Source organism: Ceratotherium simum, chromosome 40 (assembly GCF_057802395.1).
Source record: "Ceratotherium simum simum isolate JZ-2026a chromosome 40, ASM5780239v1, whole genome shotgun sequence".
NCBI lineage: Eukaryota > Metazoa > Chordata > Mammalia > Perissodactyla > Rhinocerotidae > Ceratotherium > Ceratotherium simum.
This window is the reverse complement of record NC_141939.1, coordinates 9,427,026-9,452,524: the sequence shown is the minus strand read 5'-3', so window position 1 is coordinate 9,452,524 and position 25,499 is coordinate 9,427,026. Positions and strand designations below refer to the sequence as shown.

General features: G+C 37.7%; 1 protein-coding gene across 4 annotated transcripts in view; it reads right to left on the bottom strand.

Moving 5' to 3' along the window:
- TMEM182 (transmembrane protein 182) overlaps positions 1-25,499 on the bottom strand; it is a 76,791-nt gene that overhangs the window by 49,139 nt on the left and 2,153 nt on the right. The window contains exons 2-4 of one of the 4 annotated variants that reach the window (XM_087426306.1): positions 11,363-11,470; positions 5,509-5,608; positions 3,623-3,721 (exon numbers count right to left, since the gene is read on the bottom strand). In XM_087426306.1, the coding sequence (XP_087282432.1) occupies positions 3,623-3,665 (43 nt within the window). In that variant the 5' untranslated portion in view covers positions 3,666-3,721; positions 5,509-5,608; positions 11,363-11,470. The other 3 variants (XM_087426307.1, XM_087426305.1, XM_004435872.2) reach the window with 3 other exon arrangements.

Here is a 25,499-nt window from a genome sequence, read left to right as displayed (position 1 = left end):
GTCTGTGTGTGTGTTTGTTCCAACTGATCAAGAAAAGGTGAAATTATGTTCAATATATTCTGCTTAAGAAGAAAGCCTGTATGAAATTTAGTTTTGAAAGTGTCCCACTTAGAAAAATTAAAATCAAAATAGTCTATTGCTGAAAATACTTACTGTAATTTTTACATTGTCATTCTACACAAATATTTAAGCATCTGCTAAGTACCAGGCACTATACTAAGTCCTGGGGATATAAATGTGAGTCGGTTACATTCTGCGCCTTCAGGGAGTTGCAAAGATAATGAAGAAACTCAGGGACACAATTACTATTAAATATAATGAGCACGTTGATGGAGGCGTGGTCAAAGGATATGGGGACACCAAAACGAAATGATTAATTCACTCAGGGGTTGAATTATCCTCAAAACTAATCTACATTCAGAACTTCATTACCAAATGATACCAAATAAATGCACTGTGACTGAATTTAAGCATGAAACAAACCAGAAAATCTAAATTCTGACAGATATCAAAAGGTAATGGAATTGTTTAATGGACTTCGAAGTACACATTCCTACCTCAAAAAACAATTCTGAGAATTAGATCACCCACTCTACACTTGGGCAACCATTCAAACAACTAGCTTTGAGCATAACTGAATTTTAGAATATGTGTTTGAGATTAAAAAAAAAAAATAAAGGAGACACTGAATTAGACCTGACTGTATACACAGATCAGGATTAGATAGAAAGGTATAAAAAGCCAACATAAGTTTAATTTGTTCTTTTGTTGAGGTCCAACTAAAAGATTTATACTTAAAAAGATTTAATAGTAAGCACTAAAATTAGCTTTTCCATTCACTTTAGTTTATAAAAATTATCAATAAAAAAATCCGGAAACTTGGCCCTTTGCATTAGTTCTGCCAATGATCAGCTGTATGAAAACAGTCACATGGATTCTCTGAGACTCAGTTTCCATATTATGAAATGGAATAATTTCATCACTATCATCCAATGATTCTAAAATAGTTGTTTCCAGAAAAATCATATACGACTATATTATTCTCACTGATTTCAATATTGGCTAATTGTAATTGTAAAAACTCAGGGGAATACAAAGCCATTTTACCAATAATTTGCCAGGCCAGGATACATCAGATTTTAGAAGAAATACTTTGAATTTACCCAAGATAAATTGGCAAATGTATAACGCCTGATAATTATGAAGCTACATGAAGCCAAAGAGTGGTTCTGGAGTCTAGTGAAGACTACGTGGTCTCATTAACTAAAAAACACACACTTTCAGTCAGGTAGAATCCTTTTGACGAAATCCATGCCCTTCTCTTGCGTAAAGAAAACAATAGAAAAAAAATCACCCAAATATAATGTCTGAGATCATCGTACGTTATTATAAAGATAAATGAAATGTGCATATACTATTTCTGTTGCATGACATACCTCTTCCTATCTCAGTCATTTTTACTAAAAGTGTTCGATGAGGTGGCTTAAAGTGAATGTTACAATATGTGTGCCAAAGAGGAGTTTGATAATTAAGAAAACATATTGGAATATGGTTTTGTCACTAGATCCAAAACATGACACAATTATATGCAGTGCTGCATAATACTTCTAAGTGTAATTGCAGCATAATTTTTTCTGACATGCATTTACTATCCATCTCCATCATGATTATTATGTATATATTATGTTATCTTGTTTTTCAAGTTCCCCACTCTCTCCTTAAGGGGCAGACTTTCCAAGTATGTAGATTCATTTAAAAATATATGGTGCCTATAATACCTATCTCATCACAAGACCTCAACATATGAATATCAACAACAACAATACTAATATTTATGCGAATACCTCATGTTCTGGAAAGGCAACCTTGGACTACTTCTTAGTTCATTTGACAAAAGTAAGAATGTAGGGAAGGGATACTTTTCTATAACTTTTAGTAACATAAAATGGTTTATCTTGCTCTTTGCTATGCCATCTCTTCTCTCATCAGTGAGAAGGTCCTATCATACATGATGCAGGAGGCTCTGACACATGTGAATGAGATGCCTCCTGCAGTTTTTAATGGGAAACAGCATCCACACCACACATGTTTTCAAGACCCACAGCCACAGTCCTTCTGAGCACAAGCAACCCTGACGGATAAGCAGGGCTACGTGTCAGCTCATCTCTTTTCCCATCCAGACCCCACACCCGCTCCAGAAAATGTCACGTTAATGATGTGATATAAGCAAATGCTATATTCTTTGACAAACTTAAGACAAAATTATAATTTATGGAAATACATATTTTACAGAAAGATGAAAAAATGGATGAAGGATGTAAAGATTTGCTAAGTTCTGTGATGGTTCATTTTAGCTTGGTTAGACTATGGTGCCTAGCTGTTTGGTCAAACACTCGTCTAGATGTTGCTGTAAAGGTACTTTTTAGATGTGATTAGCTTTTATAATTAGTAGACTATAAGTAAAGCAGATTATCCTCCATAATGGTGGTGGGCCTTATCCAATCAGTTGAAGGCCTTAAGAGCAAAGACTGAGGTTTCCTGAAGAAGGTTCAATTCTCCTCAAGACTGCAACACAGAAAGTCTACCAGAGTTTTCAGCCTTCAGACTCAAGACGACAATATCATCTCTTCTCTGAATCTCCAGCCTGCAGGCTTGCCCTACAGATTTCAGACTTGCCAGCCTCCCACAGTCACATAAGCCAATTCTTTAATATCTCTCCCTCAGTCAATCAATCAATCTATCAATCTCTCTCTCTCTCTGCCCCACCCCCACCCCCACCACCCTCCCTCCTATATACCTCCTATTGACTCTCTGGAGCATCCTGACTAATATAAGTTTATTCAGAACGTTAAATACATTAGGTACTCTCTTTGAAAAACAAGTATTTTTTTGCTCTGTTTGTGACATTGGTAAATTCTGTACAAAATCCTTGGTTTTAAGACTAGGATAAACACCCTTTATTAAAAACTTCATGAAACCAGCTGAGAATTAAGTTGACATATTGAGCTTATGTACTTTCTATTAAACTAGATTTATGTACTACATATTTTGTACTTTCCATAGAAACTCAGTTTATATACTTTTTATAGAACAAATAGTATGAAAATACAAAAGAAGCTAGGTAATCACAACTCCCAGTTAGCATCTGCCTACCCTATGGGCTATCACACATAACAAAGTCCAGTCATGTTGTAGAAATACAGTAGCATAGTCATAGTCTCATGTGGAACAATTTCAAAAAAGTGTTCTAAAAGAAGGGTGTATATTACAATATTTTCAACTGTAACACTAGTTTTAGGTCAGTTAAAATAAACCCTTATGAAGCAATTCTTCCTAATGAACATCACTATTTCCATATCAGAAAACACAGTTCTAAAACATTATAAGTAACAACTAAATTACAATGGCTTTACTTCTAGACCAAAGTTATATTCTATTAGAATTATAAATGATTTGTTAAAAATGATATCCTATTCTTTTATATATAGCAGATTGATATCAGAGAAAATGTTGAAGTTATAGATGTTAAACTATATTTTAGTTGCCCACAAAAATTTTGTGGTGGACATCTTTCAGAAAGACAAGTCCCTCTCAGAGGCATTCTGAGGGCAGAGGTACTTACTAACTGCAGAGTCATAGGAGGTAGAATTGTGCTCGCCTCTCATGAAGGGATATGGCGACAGGTAGGCGTGCGTGCAGTTCTTGGACGGTGGCTGGTTGGCTAGGAAGGAGACCAAAACAACGGTATTTGTTATTGGAAGCTGAGTGAAGACTCTAGTTCCTAATAGAACAGAAATATGGGATCTGGGGGTACACAAGTTCTGTGATGGTTAATTTTATGCATCAACTTGGTTAGGCTATGGTGTCTAGTTGTTAGGTCAAACACTCATCTAGATGTTTCTGTAAAGGTACTTTTTAGATGTGATTAGCATTTATAATTAGTAGACTGTAAGAAAAGCAGTAAACCTAAATAAAATTGCCAGTTAGATCAATAAATTCAGAGAATCGTTGAGTGAGGGGGAAGCACTTCCTAAAAAAACTCATATTGAGAAGGCCAGGGGACCTGGAAAGGGGAGGCATCCAAAACATCTAGCTCATGACATAATTCAGTGCAGAGAATGTCCTTAATATCACCTTAAAATTGAAGGCACCATATTTCATTTATTTTCACAACCATACTCTCCAGTTCCTAACATAATGCCTAGCACATAGAAAGTATTCCAAAAATAATCGTATTCAAAATCTAAAAAACTTAGATTTAAACTTGATCAGTTCCAATTGATACACAATTTCTTCTATATTCTATTTTTAGGGAAAAGATGGAAATACAAGTTAATAAATCAAATGCATTTTTAGCATTTGAAGAAACTACAGGAAAGAACTTCTATGCGGTTTGAAAACTTGAAGATTTCGTTGTGTACCTTTTAAGGAGGAGTGAAATATTATTCCTTTCTCTAAGTCCTTGGCAAGATCTTCCTCTTGCACAGTCTGACTTACTCCACTTTACCAAAGTCTAAATAATTTTCACTGGCAGACTGCAGGCTTACTCTCCCCCCCAAAGTGACTCTAAGGTAGTCTATCAATTATTCTCAAAATGTCATTTTATCGTTACTTTGTTCCTTTTACATATGCCAACTTGCCATCAGTTTGCTTAAGTCTTCTGTGATTTCATATTTTTATTATATAGTCCCATAATCTTGACCATTGTATAAATACCATACTTTGATTTATCACAGGAGTATTTGATAAAGAGACTAATAATTTCAACCCACAATAAGCTTTAGGGTAATAAACAGTTCTTTCGTTGTTGGATGCAATAAGATAAAGGCTAGCTATTTTCAATAAATACATTTTCAAAGAATAATACAATATAGGAAATACAGTTAAAAGAACACATTGTATTTTTAAGAAGCTATTCTATTTCAAAAAAGAACTTTCAAGTTTCTATGAGAGGATATAAACATCAAAAGCAAGGCATTTCTTGATATTGGCCACAACCTGGTTTCAGCCCAAATAGAGCAAGCTGTCATCTGCTGCCGCCGGTAATTAAGTTTCATTATGAAAAAGATTTTTTTCAACTTCGAAGCCACGAATATAAAATAATACGTCTCTATTTCTAGATTTTTAAATTTGAGCTTTCAAGGGTTTATAGCCAAAAAAATTAAAACACTTGTGTGCAACATAGCAACACCAGACACTCAGAAAAAATATTACAGATAACAACTGTTTTGTTTGTTAGGGTTAGTGTATTTTAAGTGTGAGCAGATAAACAGCAGATAATTCAGTTTCGCTGTAAATATCCTGACTCCTATTTTACGTTAGAATAAAATAATTATTCCTATAGCCACTTCTACTTACTGAAAAGGAATCACTTCATCAACCTTTTGAAGACATCCTACTGAGATTCTACAACTAGGAATCTAATCCTATCTTGTAAGTGACATGTACTAAATAAGAAGTTGTTCATTTTTATTTTAAAGAAGGAAAATAAAGCTAAATTGCACTTACTGTACCAGAACTTCCAGATATTGGAATCATTCCCTTCCACGATCCCATTAAACCAACACCTCCAGAAGAAGCCTTCATGGTGGAAAGTGACATTCTCTATCTGCACAGAACACAAACGAAGTAACTTGCTGTCAACACAAGGAACATAATCTAAATTATTACATCCAGGAGAATTTTTAAGCAATTGTATTTTATCCCAAATAATGATGATCGGTAGCTTTCTATGTATCTCTTCTATGAAGAAATAGACACTCCACTGCTATTCTCTGATTTTAAGAGGATACATAAGCCTATCCTTATCAGTACCAAATACATCAATATTTTGAAGAAGAAACGCACATTCTGTTCACCTGAACACTTTCCCACTTCAGTCGCAAGTAGCCAATAATCTGATCCAAAAGCCACCAAAAAGAGTAAAACCCCCAAAGCACCAAAGAGAGCCCCAAAGAAGATGGCGATATTTAGTCTCATTTTCAAGTCACTGGTTTCCCTTTAAATAAAATAAGAATTTAAAAATAGCAGACACCTAGCCTCTCAACCAAAAAATAAAAATAAAAATTTTTGAACAAGTGGAATCTTCTTGAGAAGCCTCTCCTAGTTCATGTGTTGATGGCTTCTCACTCACTCCTAGCTGGAGGATCTGTACTCCCCTTTGCTCTCCCCTGGAGGGACTCCAGCTCAGCAGCTGAGAATGGCTGGCTATTTTAGGATACTGATTGAGGAGCTCTCTCCCATGGGGATCAAAAAATAGCTGACCTTCCCCTGACTGTAGAGAGAAGGATCAGGAGCTGGCTAGAATTATCATTATTGCTCTGGGTAATCCATAGAAGTGGAAAGAAGATGAAATAGTATGAAGTCATTGACAGTATTGGCCCAAAGTCTTAAGTGTCTGAACAAGCTCCTTTTACTCTACAATGACCATTACAACCCCACAGACACTCAGGACTCTCTTTGAAGTCATATAAATCATGGCTAGAAGGAACCACAAAGACTTCTCATGAATACAATTGAAGGTCTAATTAATTTTTTAATTCCTTTTGGACATTTTTGGGATAGAAAATAATTTATGGGTCAAATGGTCTAACATAACACTGAGTACAGTTCAGATTTATAACCTAGACATTCAGATGTATACTTAAAAGATCAAGAATATGGCAAAATAAACTAAAGTGTAGAAAGAGTGCCTTTATGCAGCATACACTATTGACATAAAAACAGCACTTTCTACAGCAGCTCCCAGATCTTGTACAAGTTATTCCAAATGCTCCTCCCAAAAGTGAACTGATGAAAAAAAGTCTTAAAAATATACTGTTTTCTAGATTAAGACGAAAGAATCTGGTCTACTCTTTCTTTTGTTTTCTTCATTTTAAATATCCAATTTCCTCAAATTAGGAGTCATACTTGATACCCATACCACCTAATAGCAAGGAATCTACACTTTCTTCATGCCTTGTCTCTCCAGTTCGTTTTTCTTTTCACGTCTGAATATGCCAGTGAGTATTTTTTTAAGTATTTGTGTAATATTGTAAAACTTGTCCTGTGCCTATGGCTATTGTTTTTTTTTTTATAATTTTATTTATTTATTTATTTTTCCCCAAAGCCCCAGTAGATAGTTGTATGTCATAGCTGCACATCCTTCTAGTTGCTGTATGTGGGACGCGGCCTCAGCATGGCCGGAGAAGCGGTGCATCGGTGCACGCCCGGGATCCGAACCCGGGTCGCCAGCAGCGGAGCGCGCGCACTTAACCGCTAAGCCACGGGGCCAGCCCCTGGCTATTGTTTTTTATATTCTCAATAGCAACATGGGTGACTGTATCTTCTAAAGAAACATCTGAACTCTAACAGCTTCCATCACCACTTCTTTTGTTTGGCATGGGATAGCTCAATTCTTAGATACCGATTTGGAGAAGGCAAAAAAAGATGACTCTTTAGCAAGGATGTAGGGCCCTGCCCATCTCTGGCTATATGCAACTGGAGGTGCCCAAAGGTCGTGGATGGAATTTTAAGTCATAGAATCAGTGACTGTGAGGGTTAAATGGACTTTGAGAGTACGTCTCAGCTGATCCCTCACCTAATGCTGACATCTCCATTCATCAAGCCATACCATTTCCAGCCTGTTGCATTTAAGGACATCAATAATGTCCACACAGCTCTGCCTTAATTTCTGCCCAAAGCTGCTTCTCTCAAGTTTCCAGTATTAACCCTATTCTGTCCTCTGAGATTGCACAGCACAAATTTAAACCCTTTGTCATGCAACAGAACTTTTTGATATTTTGAAGAAGCAATCATCTCATGCCTCCTCAAACCGCAACCACCACTCCACCCCAAAATATAGGTCTTCTTTTTTCTAAGCTAAACATCCTGTTCCTTTAAGCTTCCCTTAGACTGGCACAACTCCAAATCTCCTTGCTGTTCTGGTTTTTTGCTACAATTTTCAAGTACTTGATTGAAGTGAGGCATTGCAAAATATCCGGGGTATAGGAGAACAACTTAATACCACCACTTTTCTTATTTGGATGCTGTGATAAGCAGAACAATGGCCTCCCAAAGATGTCCACACCCTAATCTTAAACATAATCACAAAATCTGTGAATATGATACCTTACATGGCAATATCCTGGGTTATACAGGTAGGCCCAATCTAATCACTTCAGTCCTTAAAAGAAGAGAATCTTTCCTGACAGAATGGTCAGAGAAACAAATGTGACTCAGAAAAAGGGTTGAAGAGTTGCTGGTTTGAAGATGGAGGAAAGAGGCCACAAGTCAAGGAATGTGGGTAGTTTCTAGAGGCTGGAAGAAGAAAGAACAGATTCTCTCTGAGAACCTTTAGAAAGGAACACAGCCCTACTAACACCTTCATTTTGGGATTTCTGACCTCTGGAACTGTAGGATAGTAAATTTGTGTTGTTTTAAGCCACTAAATTTGTGTTAATTTGTTATAGCAGCAACAGGAAATGAACACAGATGCTATTCTATAATCAATGCAATATCCGATCAAATTAAGGTTTTTTTTAGGAAGGTGGGAAATACACCTTTAAGAAGTGCATATTGAGAACTTGTGAGGGTCCAGGCATTTATAAGATATTAAGGTTACAATATACAGGCCCCGATCTACATGAGTTCATGAGGTAGTAGGAAAAAATGATTCATTAGAACGAAGAACATAGAGGTTGTAATAACAAGCTTCTGGCCACCCTAGACACACTCTCCTGCTCACCCACACCCCCTCCCCCAGGATTAGTGTGTTTGTGGTTGTGCAGCAGTGGTTGTCGGTGACAACGTCGTTGTTTGGAGAGGAGGAGGAATCTTTTCAGGAAGGTTTTATTTATTTTATTTATATCTCAATGGTTTATGGTAAAGATCTATGCATTAATACTAAATCTTTATCACACACACATTCACAAATATACACACATACAAACAACTACATTTTTAAAATAAGTAGAAAAGAGTGTAGGACTTCTTCATTTTTACAATTCATCTCAATTTTGGTCTTTGTCACAAAAAAAATCATCTTTTTGAACAGGTCCATCAACTAATAATATTTTCTCATCATTTTTGGTTTATTCAAAAATGTATAAGCAACGTCATAGAAATGTATATTTATTAAATCAGTTATTAATGTAACTAATCAATTTCCAACCATTTGTGTGCATCTATTTGAGACAAACACCATAAAATAATTTTGACATCATAAAACTGAACTCCTTTAGCTCGGTTAGCCCCAGTGCTTATCATAGTGCTTGAAACACAACAGGCACTGAACTAAGATAAAAATGAATTTGTATTAGGATTCATGGCTGAGATACAAATGCATGACCTCCTGAGCTATCCAATTGGCAGTCCAGCCCAGAAGACATGGACCTGGGCCCGCCCAGCCTGTTCGTTGTGAGCTTGGAGAGATGGATTTTAGCAGGGTGTGTGCTTCCTCTGCAGATGCTCACAAATCATTTTTTAAAAAATCCGTATTAGACTCTTATTGAGAAATGAAATGGAACTTACCATCCAGGGGTCAAAAAGTGTCTTTTTTCTTCCAAAAATTGATCACTTGCCTGTCATTTTAAACTCCTCTAATTTTCCATATTAAAATATTTCTAATAGGTATTTAGAATCTCTTCCCCATCTTCTCTCAGGAGCCAAAAAATTGTCTATGCACCAGAAAGATTGTTAAACGGCTGCTGTGTTCTCATGATCTCCTTACAAACTTGGACATAGGTTGTCTTTTTCCTTTCACCCTCTTTTCTAGTGAAAGCCCAGGAAACGACGAGAGACAAACATACCTGAGCATCAACCTCAACTCATAATAATCCTATAATAAAACGACTGCGTTGTTACTGCCTGGCCCTATCCCTTATGTGAATATTGAATCCATTTTTATGTTGATAGGATTATCACACTGAATCTGTAAGGCCATGAGCATAAAGCATGGTGTCTCATGTTCAACCTTGTGGGAGAGCTTGACTGTCAAAAATGGAAGCCAAGGTGAATAATAACAGCTAATATTCATGAGCATCTACCATGTGGCAGACACCACCCGAAGCACATTAAATACTTTGAATAAAACTAAGTCTTCAGGAGGGAGAATATGAAACAACCAGTTTCTCTGTGGGCGTCCGCTCTCTTGGGCAGGAATTTTAGCATCTAAAAATCTTCTTGGTGGTAGGAGTTAAAGATGTTCTGGTCACAGGAAGCAGGCCAGAGGTAAGCGAAGAGAGATCTGCATGAGTTCTCACTGCCAAAGGCCATCGACAATAATTTATGGCTTATGTTTTTATGTTTATATCCTAAATGTTACCCCATAGCTTTGTTACAACTTTCAACCTGTTCTCTGTGCCCTCAAGGCTACATGAGGAGTCAAGGTGGCTGAGTGGAGACTTGGGAGTGAACCTCCAGGATATGATGACAAGACTAGGAACTGCAGGTACCAGCTCCGTTCTCCATGTTCTCCCTCATTGCCAATCTTTTAGAATGAGGATTTCATTGAATTAAGAAGAATGGGAGTTTCCTTTCATAGACAAGTGATCTTGGGCAAATTGTTCAACCTTCAGAGTCTCAGTTTTTTTATATGGAAAATGGGATCAATGCTGCAGAGGATGATTGGGAGTATTAGGTAAGATGAGGTGTGTCAAATGAGTTGGTGCATCATACACATTAGGCTTCTCCTCTATCCTGCCTTTAGCTGGAGATCATTCTTGAAGAAAAATTAAAAAAACAAAACTAAAATAAAACTCCTAGCATTCCAGATCTGACTCAGGTTTATTTCAACAGACTAACTTCTCACCAAGTGTCCCCAGCCCTCCCCACACCCATATATACATCCTCCCTCCTAGGCCATCAGCAGTTTCCCAAATCTTGGCCTGTTCTGCTCACCTCTGATTAGAAGGCCCTTCTGTTCCACCTCTCCAATGAACTCTTCATTAATCCATTCGACAAATATTTACTAAGTCCCTACTATGTGCTTCATGCTCGTCTAGGTGTTGAGTTACCAGAAGCACTCTCCCAGGAGACTGTATTACACAACCTGTAACACTTTCCCATATTTGTTTAATTACACTCTTGCTCTTCTAGACAGTTTTTAAGTCCCTGTGTCTTGGAAGAAATTAGGTCAAGAATTACTTGTTCAATGAACAAATTAATTTAATAATGAATGAAAGTCCCATATAAACTTTGTCCCCTTATTCTTCAAGCTGTGACTGAGCATGTTGGTCCCTACACCTACAGTGTCCCCTCATGAAGACCAGGAGGAAATTTCTGAATGCTAAAAAGAAGTTGCGTTCCCACAGAACACTACTGTTATTTTTAATCTCAGAGACACTATAAATCTTGATTCATTTGACAAATATTTAACACTTACCTGTTCTAAGACGGAGCATTGTGTTCTAGAACAGCGACAGTGAATAATATGAGCTTACATTCTCATGGCACTGCGAGTGCTTCTCTCTTCACATTGGTACCTGGAAATCTCAGAGGCAAATGTACAAAAGGTGATGTCCCAGCTTCCTGCTCCCCTCTGCCTGCCCCACTTCTTCCCTGCTCCCTTAGTTCCTTCCTGTGTGCCCCTGACTTCCTCTCTCACACATACCTTTTTAACCTGTTATTTTGTATGTGTTTATGTAACCTACTTCAAATACTTTTTTTTACTAGGACTTTCCTTTGGGGTGGGGTTGCACCTGGGGTTCCCAGGTCCCAATCATCACTCAGTGTGGGGTGGCCCCTCAGGACAGAGCAGCCCAGACCACTACGAGGAAGGATGAGGGTGACAACCTGGGTGGGCATGTCCACATCTCCTAGTGAACACGACAGTGGAGCTCAAGGATACCAGGGCCTGGGGACACACTCCTTCAAACACTTTTGAGAACAAAATAAAGACTAAACAGTGAAGCAAACAAACACAGACACTTTGTGAGATCAGATATGAGAAGGCACAGTGTGCCCGGCTAAGAACTGCCGACTGAGGAAAAATCACTACAATTTAAACAGCAAATATTTATTGGGGAAATTAGAATTGTAATTCGGGGGACACAGACTCAGGTGGAAACCTAAAACGTGTGTCCATTACAGGAAAGGGGCTTAGAGTTTTTATGGGAAAAAGGGAGGATGAGGCGAGTTGTAGGAAGAAAGAGTCCATTGGTGCTAGAGAGGCCAGGCTAGGTTTGTACTTCATAGATTGGCTTGAGATTCGGTCATCAGGCAAAAGGCTAGACTTGTACTTCATTGACTGGTTAGCATTCGGTCATCAGCAAAGTCCAGTTTTATCAGTCCTTACAAACAGGATAGTCTTGTCCTTACCAATTTCTTAGAATGTTGGCGGTTTGGCCCAGTTTGGAAGATAAAGAAAACAAGATGCGCAAGGCAATTCCTCTGAACTGGCCGCTCCGGCTCTATTTTAATATGGCTCCACTCACGTCATCTTTCACAGAACATGGGTTTGGTTTTGTTTTTCCGTTCTGAAAGCTCTTTGAATTCTTTAGTCAACTCGGGCTTTTTTCTGCTCATCCTGATTATTTCTACTGTCATAATTTCGGTTGGAGATCCTTCTGACGTCCTGGAAATAACTCCCTATTAGAGTCTCTTGTCACTTAGAGAAATTGTGGCAAAAATGTTTTTAACAAATTTTTTAATTAAAAAAAGTTTTATAAATCAATCGTTTAAAATCTAGAGTATACTGAGATCATTAGCATTCCAAGACAGTGTGGTAATTTTCCCCTTATTTTTTACAAGTTAAATAAAACTTGAAAACCAAAGCCTGGATCATCAAAAACAATGGAAGTTTTTGCCTATTTTGATCCAATGTATTTTATTTAGTTAACTGTGTTTTTTATTGGTAAATACACTGAAACTTAGCAGAAATCTCAAGTCAAATTTAATTTGTGAGTGATAATGAGCAAAACATTCTTTTTTCTAAGGTCATAACTTCCAATCTTGATATTGCAATTGTCTTCATTAGCTCAAAATATCTAATGAAACTATTTAAATAGTCTCAAAACAAAATTAATTCTGATTCACTTTAGGTTAAAAAAATACAAGAATGACAATGCCCAGCACCCAATGATGCTGAACAAATTCGTAACAGATATAGAAATCAAACTCGCACAGTTTCTACAGACCAGGAATCCATGTTCCAGAAAACTAAAATGGTTTTTTGGAGATTTTAGGGCAGGTTCTTTTTTGTCATGGAATGATATATTACAGATCCACAATACTTATCTGCCATTCCAACATCCAAAATCTCTGAAAACTTTTGCGTTTGGCAAAGCAGACCTGATTGGCATGGGGATGTATATAAACTACAGCGTGAGCTCTCAGATATTTCATTGCATTAAGTATGAATGTGTTTCATTACAGGCCTCCCCAGGTTCCACTGGGAACGTTAGGTAAAGTACAGTATATGTATATTGTTACTTTTGAAAAATCCCCCAAATACTGAGTACTAAACACATCTGGCCCTAAGGGTTACAGATACAGGATTGTGGTCCCACAGTCCTAGACATAAGACAATAGTCTGAGTGATGACCCTAAAATCATTTGCTTCCCTATGATCTTTGAAACAGATTTTTACTGTCAGTGAACCACTACCATGTGTCTCTGTGACTCTAATGATCTTTTAAATCTCTGTTTTGTGTTATTGGTCTTGGTTCTTGCATGACATCCTTCCCACTACCTCCCCCCTCCACCAATATGACAACAGGACCACATCCTATCATTTTAAGAGATTATTCACAGGCCTTCTCATCTTAAGCATAATACAAGAACAAATAAACTCTATGGGGGTGATAAGTAGTTCTATTTTTGTTTACTGCTGCGTCCCTAACACCAGCACAGTGCTTTAGGTAGGTGCTCAGTAAAAACTCAGCCAACCAAATATCAATTTTATTGAGTTGAGTTGAATTGGGTTGAACACTACCATCTGCTGGCCACAGGTAAAATTTGCATTCCATTGTACACTGTGGTCAGTTGTTGGGATTTTCATGTAATGCAAATATTGTAGTGTAGAGCTTACTATTTTCAGAGTGTTTGATGCTGAACAGCCTTAAGTAAGATGGTCCATCAAAATACCAAGGCCCTAATGAATAGTTTACGTTTATTACAGCTGTAGCAAGATCCATAGGCTCATTCACTTCATTAAGGTAGGCAGTTTACTCTCCATGAATTGAGAGGTACTTACACAAGTAACTCACTCACACAAAGGGAGTTATATTACAAAAATATCCTTCACTTTGAAAAAGAGTTCGCTGCCTAGCTCTGTGTTCAATTCCATAAAGAACTCGATTAGCGCACTAAGTGCATTAACTCTTGACAGGAGCAAAAAACTTAGAACTTACTTGTTAAAAACCTGCCTTCAATTGCAATCAACACACAATAAAACATTTCAGAAGCAAAATGGGACCAAAGCGGAAATATTCTGATACATAAAACTAGAAATCAAAATGATGTAACTGATAGGAATGTATCTATTGTACTAATACACATTTAAAGGATTGTAATTTTGATTTAATTTACTCATCCCTTTGTTTAGTTGTAATTCTTTCTGAGGGTACACGTTACAATCCATATGCCAGAAACTGTATGAATGAAAAGGTTCCCCTCTCCTATCCTTGGTTGTGAAAATGCTTTGTATGAATCTTGTGTGCAATGACTTGAGTCTTAATTTAGAGAGAGACATTTTTATTTATCCTTGGCACTAGGATATTTTGCCCTCACCTTAAATACCTTTGCCACTGGGTCCTTCTTTATCCACAAAAATGAAGATGGATTTTTAATTTCTATTCTGGATGACCCTCCCAAGGAGGGACTTGTAAGAAGCTCAAATGAGCCCAGGGTCTGCGAGCCAGTTCACGTCATATGCCCCAAAAGAAAGACAACCCAATCCATGAGCAAGAGAGTGGGGGAGGAGGGGAGATACATCCCCGTGACCTTAGTGCTATCAGGTCTCCAAGAGGAGACAATAGCTAGTGTTGCATTGGTGTGAAAATACAGACACAAGCTGTCAGCGGAGGGCCCCTGTCTGCAGGATTGCTAAAGGACCCGCCAGAGATTCTGCATAGACGGCTCCACGGACTTCTCTTCATGTTTGCTCAGCCAAGTCCTCTAAGTTCTGTTTAATTTAATTACACATGAAGTACGGAGTAAGTGCTTGAAAATTAAGACATGCCAGTTTATTCAAATAACACAACAGCTAAATAACAAAAATGATAATAGCAGCAAAATAATAATACCCAGCACTTACTTTGTCCTGAGCACTATTCTAATTGCTTTGGGCTTATTAACTCACTTAACCTCCACAATAACCTACTGCAGTAAGTGCTATGATTTCCTTCATTTTATCAATGAAGAAATTGAGGCAACTCTGAATCTCTCTATGGCAGAGTTTCTTATTATGGACTGATTTGTGCCCCCTCAAATTCATATATTGAATCCCTAATCCCTGATATGACTGTATTTGGAGAAAGAGCCTATTAGGAGGTAATTAAGATAAAATGATGTCATAAGGGTAGGGCTGTAATGTGTCACCCCAGGACTTGGAACTAAGGCCAGGAGTTAGATGCTCTAGGAAGATTTCAGTTCAACATGAGTTGTCAAAGAATTATTACAATGTAAAAAAGTAATAAGCCTTCCATTTTCATCTTGGAAGTGTAGAGAATTGGAAAGAGCATTCTGCCCACCTTTCTACAAACAAAAGGCTAGACAAACTTCAAATTAATGACTTTTCTTGAACCAATGAGAGAATTGAGGTCTCAGGTAAACAACCAATCAACTTGTCTTTCTGGGGAACAACAAGTGCCTTTAGAGAGAAAATGGAGCCAAGCATATGCTAACCTACAGTGGATGATGCTGAACGGCATTTAAGTATCTAAGACTATTCAGCTAAAATTTTCTAATGAATTGCTACAGGCAAGTGTGGCTAGTATGAAGACTCTGCAGGTCCCAAACAGAGGGGATTTGTACCAACTTGCTTTTAAATAAACCCTACTGGGTGCTTACAGAGAAGACTGGGGAGAATCTCATCCTGCTATTGGCTAGCGGAGCAGAAAATAGCTGCTGGCAAACACTACCAACCTACTCCCCTATAACAAAAGCTTTAATCTGCATTGAGAAGAGCCACAACATTGTCATATTAGGGCATTGCCTTATTAGGGCACTACAAAGGTGGAAACCCTTTATAGCTGAGGAAGACAAAAGGTTAAAAAAAGCAAGCAAGAAAGGAAGGAAGGAACTTTTCTCGTGAGATAGAAGCAGGAATATGTACAGAGCACATAGTTTAGAATTTAGAATTTTTAGAGCAGTGTAACTCTTCTGTATGACACTATAATGGTGGATACATGTCATTATACATTTGTCCAAACCCATAGAATGTACAAGAGCAAGAGTGAACCCCAATGTAAACTATGGATTTTGGGTGATAATGATGTGTCAGTGTGGGTTCACTGAGCACAACAAACATACCACCATGGTACAGGATGTTGATAGTTAGGGAGGCTGTGCATGTGTGGAGGCGGGGATACACAGGAAGTCTCTGTGGTTTATGCTCAATTTTCCTGTGAACTTAAAACTTCTTTAAAAAATAACATCTATTAAAAAAAATCTTTGTCCCAAAGATTTTTGGCGCAAAAGCTGAAAGAGGGATATGAGCACTTGTGGAGGCCACACCCCCAAGACTCAGGTCCCCAGTGCCTGTCTAAGATTATGCCAGCTGAGACACAGTCAGAACATCAGAGAATGCTCCCCTCCCCTGCCAATCACCAACATGCTAACCTGTGTCAAGTAGAATTAGCACCGGAACACGCCCAAGAGAATTACAAAAGAAAGTTTGTCTCTGAGGGACAGTGCAGAGGGAAGACCCAATGCCAAGAGGGGAGCAGATATAATGAAAAATGCTCTAGCAAACTAGCCCCCACTTTATAAGATAGCATTAGAGCAGTGTTTCTTAACTTTAATTTAGGGACACTGTGTACTGGCTAATTCCCTGTGTGGGGAGCAGGGTGCTGTCCTATGAGTTATAGGATGTTTAGCAGTATCTCTGGTGTCTATGCTAGTAGCATACCCCCAGTTGTGATCATCAAAGATGTCCCAGGCAGTCCAAATGTCCCCCAGCAGGCAAAACCACTCTCAGTTGAGAACCACTACACTACAAAAACGTCAAGCCTATGGTGCGCTGAGGATAACCTCAACAACAACAAAATTCAAATTCAGACCAACTCTTGACTAGATTAACACACGCCCTCACACTGAAGGACTAGCAGAGGAAAGGTGCTCTCAACTCTTTTATATATACACACACACACACACACACACACACACATAATACATATATATACATATTTATCTCACTATCGACTGTGCCATACAACCTGCCAAGCTTTCAAAAAAATATTACTGGACATGTGAAAAGCAAGATAAAAACAGAATCGGAGTTCCACTTCCAGAATGGCAGTTTGAGGCGTACTGTGGATCCATTCCCTGATAAAACAAGTATAACTGGTGAAAACTATTTAAAATACCCAACTATTTAAAGTCTAAGGAAATTCTCCTGAAGACATACAGCACATGAAGGAACATTTATTTAAAAAAACCAAAAAACTTGTTAAGAACAGCAAGAGTTCTTGGCATTTGAGCCATGGCTCACCCCGCACCCCCCACAAAACACGTAAAAAATTAATTCACAATGGATCAGAGGCCTAAATGTAAGAGCTAAAACTATAAACCTCTTGAGCCAGCCCTGAGGCCTAGTGGTTAAGGTTTCGTGTGCTCACCTTTGGGGCCTGGGTTCAGTCCCTGGGCGTGGAACCACACCACTGGTCTGTCAGTAGCCATGCTGTGGTGGCAGCTCACATAAAAGAACTAGAAGGACTTGCAACTAGAGTATACAACTATGTACTGGGGCTTTGGGGAGGAAAAAAAAAAAGAGAGAGAGAGAGGAAGATTGGCAACAGATCTGAGCTCAGGGTGAATCTTCCCCAGTAAAAAAAGAAAAAAAATTAAAATAAAAAACAAATAAAAAGTACTTATTTAATAAATAAGTACATATCGCATAAAAAAAACTCTTAGAAGAAAACATGGGCATAAATATTCATGACCATGGATTAGGCAATGGTTTCTTAGATATCACGGCAAAAGCACAAGCAACAAAAGAAAAAACAGATAATCGCAACATCATCAAAATTAAAAACTTTTGTTGGGGCCCGCCCCGTGGCTTAGCAGTTAAATGCGTGTGCTCTGCTACTGGCGGCCCAGGTTCGGATCCTGGGCGTGCACCGACGCACCGCTTCTCCGGCCATGCTGAGGCTGCGTCCCACATACAGCAACTAGAAGGATGTGCAGCTATGACATACAACTATCCACTGGGGCTTTGGGGAAAAAAAAAAAAAAAGGAGGAGGAAGGAGGAGGATTGGCAATAGAGGTTAGCTCAGAGCTGGTCTTCCTCAGCAAAAAGAGGAGGATTAGCATGGATATTAGCTCAGGGCTGATCTTCCTCACAAAAAAACAAAAAACTTTTGTTCATTAAAAGACACTATCAAGAGAGTGAAAAGATAAACTGCAGAATGGGAGAAATATTTGCAAATCATATATCTGATGAAGGACTTCTATCTAGACTATATAAAGAACTTACAACTCAATAATAAAAAGACACACAACTCAATTAAAAAATGGGCAAAGTATCTGAACAGATATTTCTCCAAAGAAGATATGCAAATGGCCAATAAGCACATGAAAAGATGCTCAATATTATTATCCATCAGAGAAATATAAATCCCACACCCATTAGATAATAAGTGTTGGTGAGGATGTGAAGAAATTAGAACCCTCATACACTGCTAGTGGGAATATAAAATGGTGTAGCCACTTTTGAAAACAGTTTGACAGTTCCTCCAATGTTTAAACAGAGTTATCATATCACCCAGCAGTTTTACTTCAAGAGAAATGGAAACATATATCTTCACAAAAACTTGTACATAAATGTTCATAGCAGCATTATCCATAATTTCCAAAAATTGGAAACAACCCAATGTCCATCAACTGATGAATGAATAAAGAAAATGTGACATATCCAGCCCAGGTTCAGATCCTGGGCGCACACCGACGCACCACTTGTTCGGCCATGCTGAAGCAGCGTCCCACATACAGCAACTAGAGGGATGTGCAACTACAATGTACAACTATCTACTGGGGCTTTGGGGAGAAAAGGGAAAAAAAAAAAAAAATGGAGGAGGATTGGGAATAGATGTTAGCTCAGGGCTGGTCTTCCTCAGCAAAAAGAGGAGGATTGGCATGGATGTTAGCTCAGGGCTGATCTTCCTCACCAAAAAAAAAAAAAAAAAAAAAAAATGTGATATATCCATACAATGAATGTTATTTGGCATCCATGCTACAGTATGGATAAAGCTCGAAATGATTATGCTAAGAGAAAAAAGCCAGTCACAAAGAAATACATATTGTATGATTCTATTTATTATGAAATATCCAGAATAGGCAAATCTATAGAATCAGAAAGTAGATTAGTGGTTGCCTAAGCTGAGGAAGGCTGCAGGTTAGGAGGGTGATGCCTAAGGTGTGCAGGTTTTCTTTTTGGAGTGATTAAAATATTCTAAAATTGATTGTGGTGATGGTTGTACAACTCCATGAGTATTCTAAAAGCTACTGAATTGTAAATGTTAAATAGGTGAGTTGTACAGTATATGAATTATCTCTCATTAATGTTGCTTAAAAAAAGGAAAAAAAAAACACAGTCTGAAGAGACAAAGCAATCTTCAAAACCAGACCCAGATATGCCACAGATGTTGAAATTATCATACAATGGAACTAAAATAACTATGATAAATATGTTAAAGATTATAATGGAAAAGGTAGACAACATTTAAGACCTGATAGGCATCTTCCGCAGAGAAATGTAAATTATAAGAATCAAATGCAAATTCTAAACATCAAAACACAATAACAAAGACGAAGATTTCCACTGACAATTTCATCAGCAGACTAAACACAGACAAGGGAAGAATCAATGAACTGGAAAATAGGTCAACAGAAATTATCTAAGCTGAAATGCAAAAAAAAAAAAGTGAGAAAAAAAATAAACAGAATATACCATTCAAGATCTGATGGGCAATAGCAAATGGTCTAATATACGTATCATTGGAGCTCCAGAAATAGAAGACAGAGAATGGGGCAGAAGAAATATCTAAAGAAATAATGGCTGAGAATTTTCCTAAATGAGAGACACACAAAACAACAGATCCAAAAAACTCAGAGAATACCAAGTAGGATTAATACTAAAATAGCAAACACACAAGTAGGCCTATCATATTCAAACTGCTGAACAGCCAAGACAAAGGTAAAATCTTAAAGGCAGCCAGAGAAAAAAAAGACAAGTTACTACAGAAGAATAAGAGTTACAACAAACTTTTCCTCAAAAAATCTATAAGGATAAAGAAAATGGAGTGAAAAAAACCCCACATATTCATCTGGAATTCTATACCCTTCAGAAGTGAAGGAAAAATCATACCTAGGCATACAACAAAAACAGAGGGAATTCATTGACAGCAGATATATTATATAAAAAATGTTAAAGGAAGTTCTTCAGGAAGAAGGAATATGATATAAACCAGAAACTTGGTTCTAAACAAGAAATTAAAATTGCTCTTCTAGTTTCCTAAAATAGAATGTTAGATTATCAATTTTAGATCTTTCTTCTGACATACACATTCAGTGCTATAAATTTCCCTCTAAGTGCCACATTTGTTGCATCTCACATTTTGACAAACTGTATTTTCATTTTCATTCAAACATATTTTTAAATTTCTCTTGAGATTTCGTCTTTGAACCATGTGTTATTTAGATGTCTTATTGATCTCCAGATATTTTTGGGTGTTCCAGCTATTTTATGTTATCAATTTCTAGTTTAATTCCATTGTGGTCTGAGAGCATACTTTATAGTTTCTATTTTTTTTTTTTTAATTTGTTAAGGTCTATTTTATGGCCCAGAATGTGGTCACTCTTGGGGGACGTCAATGTGATCTTGAGATGAATGGCTATTCTACTGATGTTAGATGAAGTATTTCATAAATGTCCATTAGATCCAGGTGAATGCTGGTGCTGTTCTTTGGCTTTATGCATTTTAAATAAGATATGCTTCATGTAGGATTTTTGGTATTTATCCTGCTTGGTGTTCTCTGAGCTTCCTGTACCTGTGGGTATTGCATATGTCATTAATTTCGGCAAATCCTAGGCCATTGTTACTTCAAATAATTGTTCTTTCTTCTTTTTCTGGTATTCCAATTATGTATATCTTATGCTTTTTGAAATTGTCCCATAGTTCTTCAATACTTTGATCTTTAAAAAATTTTTCATTATTTTTTGTCTTTGCTTTCCAGTTTGGAAAATAAGGTGTTGGGGAGGGGAAAATTTCTATAACCTTATGATTAAATCTCAGTGTTTTAGAGTGTTTGAGTCCTTGGATTGTCACTTCCAGAAGCATTTGTTACCCTTTTTCTCCCTTTATGTGAGAGAAAAATGGTTACAGAGTGCTGGAGTGGTCTAATTGCCCTTTTTTACAGGTCAGATAAGACTCTGGTAAAGTAAGTTCTCTCATAGGGCACACCTTTGCTATGGAGAATGCCCTGGGTGTATTTCAAAATAGTTAATTTCCCCTGGATGTATTTTCAAATGGTTACTTTTCTCCTCTCCTTGCTGGAAACATGCAGGGCTTTTCTCAGTTCTTCACCCTAAGAATTTGGTGGAGCTTCTGGTGGTAAATATCATGAAAGTAGGAGTATCCCTAAGACTGGGCCCCCAAGAATTTTTAACTCTCATGCCACTCCACTTTCAGCCCTCAGAAATTCATCAGAATTACCGTGGAAGTGCTCCTACTGGTTCCAGTAACTTCTGCTCCCATTATGTTGACCTCGACAGTAATTCTCTGTATTTGTCTGTCTCTCGAGATTTCCAGGTAATGGCTTGCCCTGTGACTTCAATTCTCTGAAGCATCTATGAAAAGCTGTTGGTTTTCAGTTTTCTCATCTTTTTTTCTTATTGTAAGAATGGGAGTTGTAACTTCCAAGCTCTTTACATATTGGATCTGAAACCAGAGTTCTCTAAAGTCATTATATGAATAGAATCAGACAGTATGTATTCCACTTCATTTGGCCTCTTCAGTCAGCATAATTATTTTCATAGTTCTTCAGTTTTATTGCTAAGTGGTACTCTGTTGGATGGATTTACCACAATTTGTTTAGCTATTCACCTGTTGATGGTATTTGGGTTGTTTCATTTGGGGACTATTACAAATAAAGCTTGTATGAACATTTGTGTACAAAACTTTGTTTGGATATATGCTCTCATATCTCTTGCATAAATATCTCAGAGTATAATTGCTGAGTTATATGGTAGGTGTATGTTTAACTCTTTACCATTTTAAGAAATCTCCAATCTATTTTCCAAATTGGTTGTGGCATTACACACTCCCATTAGAATTACTATTCTATATCTCACCAAGTCTTGGTATAGTTTTTTCATCTGTAGCCATCCTAATGATAAACAGTTGTATCTCATTTTAGTATACTATAAATGAGAATGATTATCTTAATAACATTCAGTCTTCCATTTCATGATCATGGTATATCTCTCCATTTATTTAGGTCTTTGTTCATATCTCTCAGCAGTGTTTTGTAGTTTCAGTGTACAGGTCTTTTTTGGGTCTTTAATTTGACCTTAGCTTATTTAAAACTTAAGTTAGCTTAGTACAGTTTCATAGATACCAGCAGAAGACACAGGACACGTGTCAGAGACAAAAGACCTTCATTTCTCACGACGCAATAAGCAGTATAAACGTCAGCTTGTTTGCATCAGTTTCTCTTGCCTCTACATCCCATTGGAATGATGCCATGGACCCATGTGGATTCTGCACAAGTAGCAGTTTTTAACTGCAAGTGAGGAACACTGAGCTTGGAGTATCTATCACTTTTGTAAGCTGTAAGTAAGCTTTATCTTTAACCAGTGGGGACACGTTACCTCATCTTTCAAGGTTACCAGCTATATAATCAGCCCTGGGAAAATGGCACAAATAAAAGAGTGGTTAGAGGTTTACCATCTTGGTGTACTCACTAAGAAACACAGGAGTTGAATAGGTCCAAAGAGGATTGTCTCTGCACATTTTTTGGTCAAATGTATCTCTATTTCATATTTAATGTTTCCAAAATGGTTTTCTTTTTAAACTCCAATTGCTAATTGTTTATTGTTAGCAGATACAAATAAAATTGTTATTTACATATTGACCTTGTATTCTGCAACCTCACTAACTCACTTTATTAGTTCTAGTACATTTTTTGTAGATTGCTTAGTATTTTCTACATAAATGACCATGTGATCTATAAATAAAGACAGTTTTATTTCTTCATATCAAATATGGATGTCTTTTATATCTTGTGCTTGCCTATTGCACTCAGCTGGGACACTGACGCAACTCACTGGGAAGCCACCAGCTGATGTACCTGTGGAAATGGCTGGGGAATTACTTGATAGGGTACCTGAGAGGTTCACTTGGAAACCAGCTCATATGCCAATGGAACTTGCTGCCTGCGTGGGAGCCAAACTTGCTGGGGGCTAAGGACCACTAGGTGTCTTGCACTCTTATGGCTGCACACACACCACAGGAACAAGAAGAGAGAAATCACATTAGTCTGGAAGAGAAGCTCCTTCTTCATGCAGTGTCCCTCAGCACCATCTATTGACAAAGTTTAACATCATGCCAGCTAGTAAAGGAGAAATGTTTACAAGAGTCCAGCTCCAATATCACACAGCAGGGCAATGATGGGTATATTTGGAGCTAACAGCAATAAATTGATAACTGGCCCAGTCCATTCTTTGGCTACTCAGCTTCCAAATGCATGCCTCTGTTCAAATTTCAATTTTCATAAAACAATTCTATTGTTTCACCTACCAAAAGGAAACAGTCATTGTCTCAACAGTCATTGTACCCATTGCTGACTATATTAATTACTCCTCAAATTTAGTCACAGTCTCACTGAATATTCTATTACCCAAAGACTAAATTGTAAAGTTAAGCTCTAACCACTCATATATAAAATTATACTTGGAAGAAGAAGACAGAAGGAGAAACTGGTTAGCATATACAAATAATCATATATGTATAACAAAGAGAAAATATGCAAAGCTTCTACAGTCCTCACTTCTGTAATTGGGTAAAGGTCATAGTTGATATCTATGTCTTCCTTCTTTTGCTACCCATTTCTTACTTCACTTGCCATCAGCCAAAATCAGTTGGTCAGCGTTCTTTACCTCATGGAATGATGCAAATCTTCATTCATGAATGGTCTGATTCTTCAATAGTTCTATCTTTTTTTGTTTGTATGTTTCTGTAGTTTTTCAGATATAGTCCTTCTTTACCTCATTGTATAACAACAACCCAATTTCTCCTCAGTAATCAGGATCAATCACTCCAGCCGGTAGAGTAACCCCTTTTTCTTCCTGATGCCTTAGTGGCTTAAGGAGGCCAAAACTGCCAGGTGGTGGTCTCATCTTCTAATTCAATAGAAACTTTGTTATGCCCCCTGGTGGAAGCATTGCCCTCTTGGGATCAAAGACCTCAAAACCAGAGAACTCCAAGCTGCCAAGATGGGAAGCAAATGTCCTATAAGTGAGTTATTAGGTATAGAAGTGAGAGGAGCCATTACCATTTCCATCCTTGATTCCCAAACTATGTCTTCTGGATATGGTAAGACAGCACCATATAATGATCTCTAATTCAAAGCATACACTATATGCTTTAAGACAGAACTCCCTTCTTTTAGAGCATTGTCTCCCATCTAGCACTGTCACTGAACCTTCAGAAAGCCATTTCTCCATTCAGTTAGGCCAGCCTTTTCTGGGTGATGGGGAACGTGACAAGATCAGTTAATTCAACAAGGATAATCTTACTGCTTTACTTCCTTTGCAGCGAAATGAGTACATTGATCAGGAGCAATACTGTGTGAAATGCCATAGTGGTGGATAAGGTATTCTGTGAGTCCATGGATAGTGGTGTTGTCAGAAGTCCTACGAATAGAGAAAGCAAATATATACACAGAATCTTTGTTTATTCCACTGAGGATGGATCTCTGCATCTTCCATAATAGTAGTGGTCCAGTACAATCAACCTTTCATCAGGTTGCTCCCCCAGAGAACGGTGGCATAGCAGGAACTAAGTGTTGGTCTCTGCTGTTGGCAGATTGGCATTGAGCAGTATCATTGATAAGAGTAAGGCTATGTTATTGCGTTCACATAGTGTCCATCTCTGCCACCATGGCTACTTGGTTCATGAGCCCGATGAAGAAACACTGGTGTGGGTTGGGACATCCAAAAAGCACATCATTTTCTCTACATGATTATTAGGAGCCTCCTCTGCAGTAGATACCCATTAGTGGACATTCACACAGGCCAAAAGTATCTTCTGCATCTTGAGCTCCTTTGAGACATCCATCTACATATCTCTTCTCTAGAC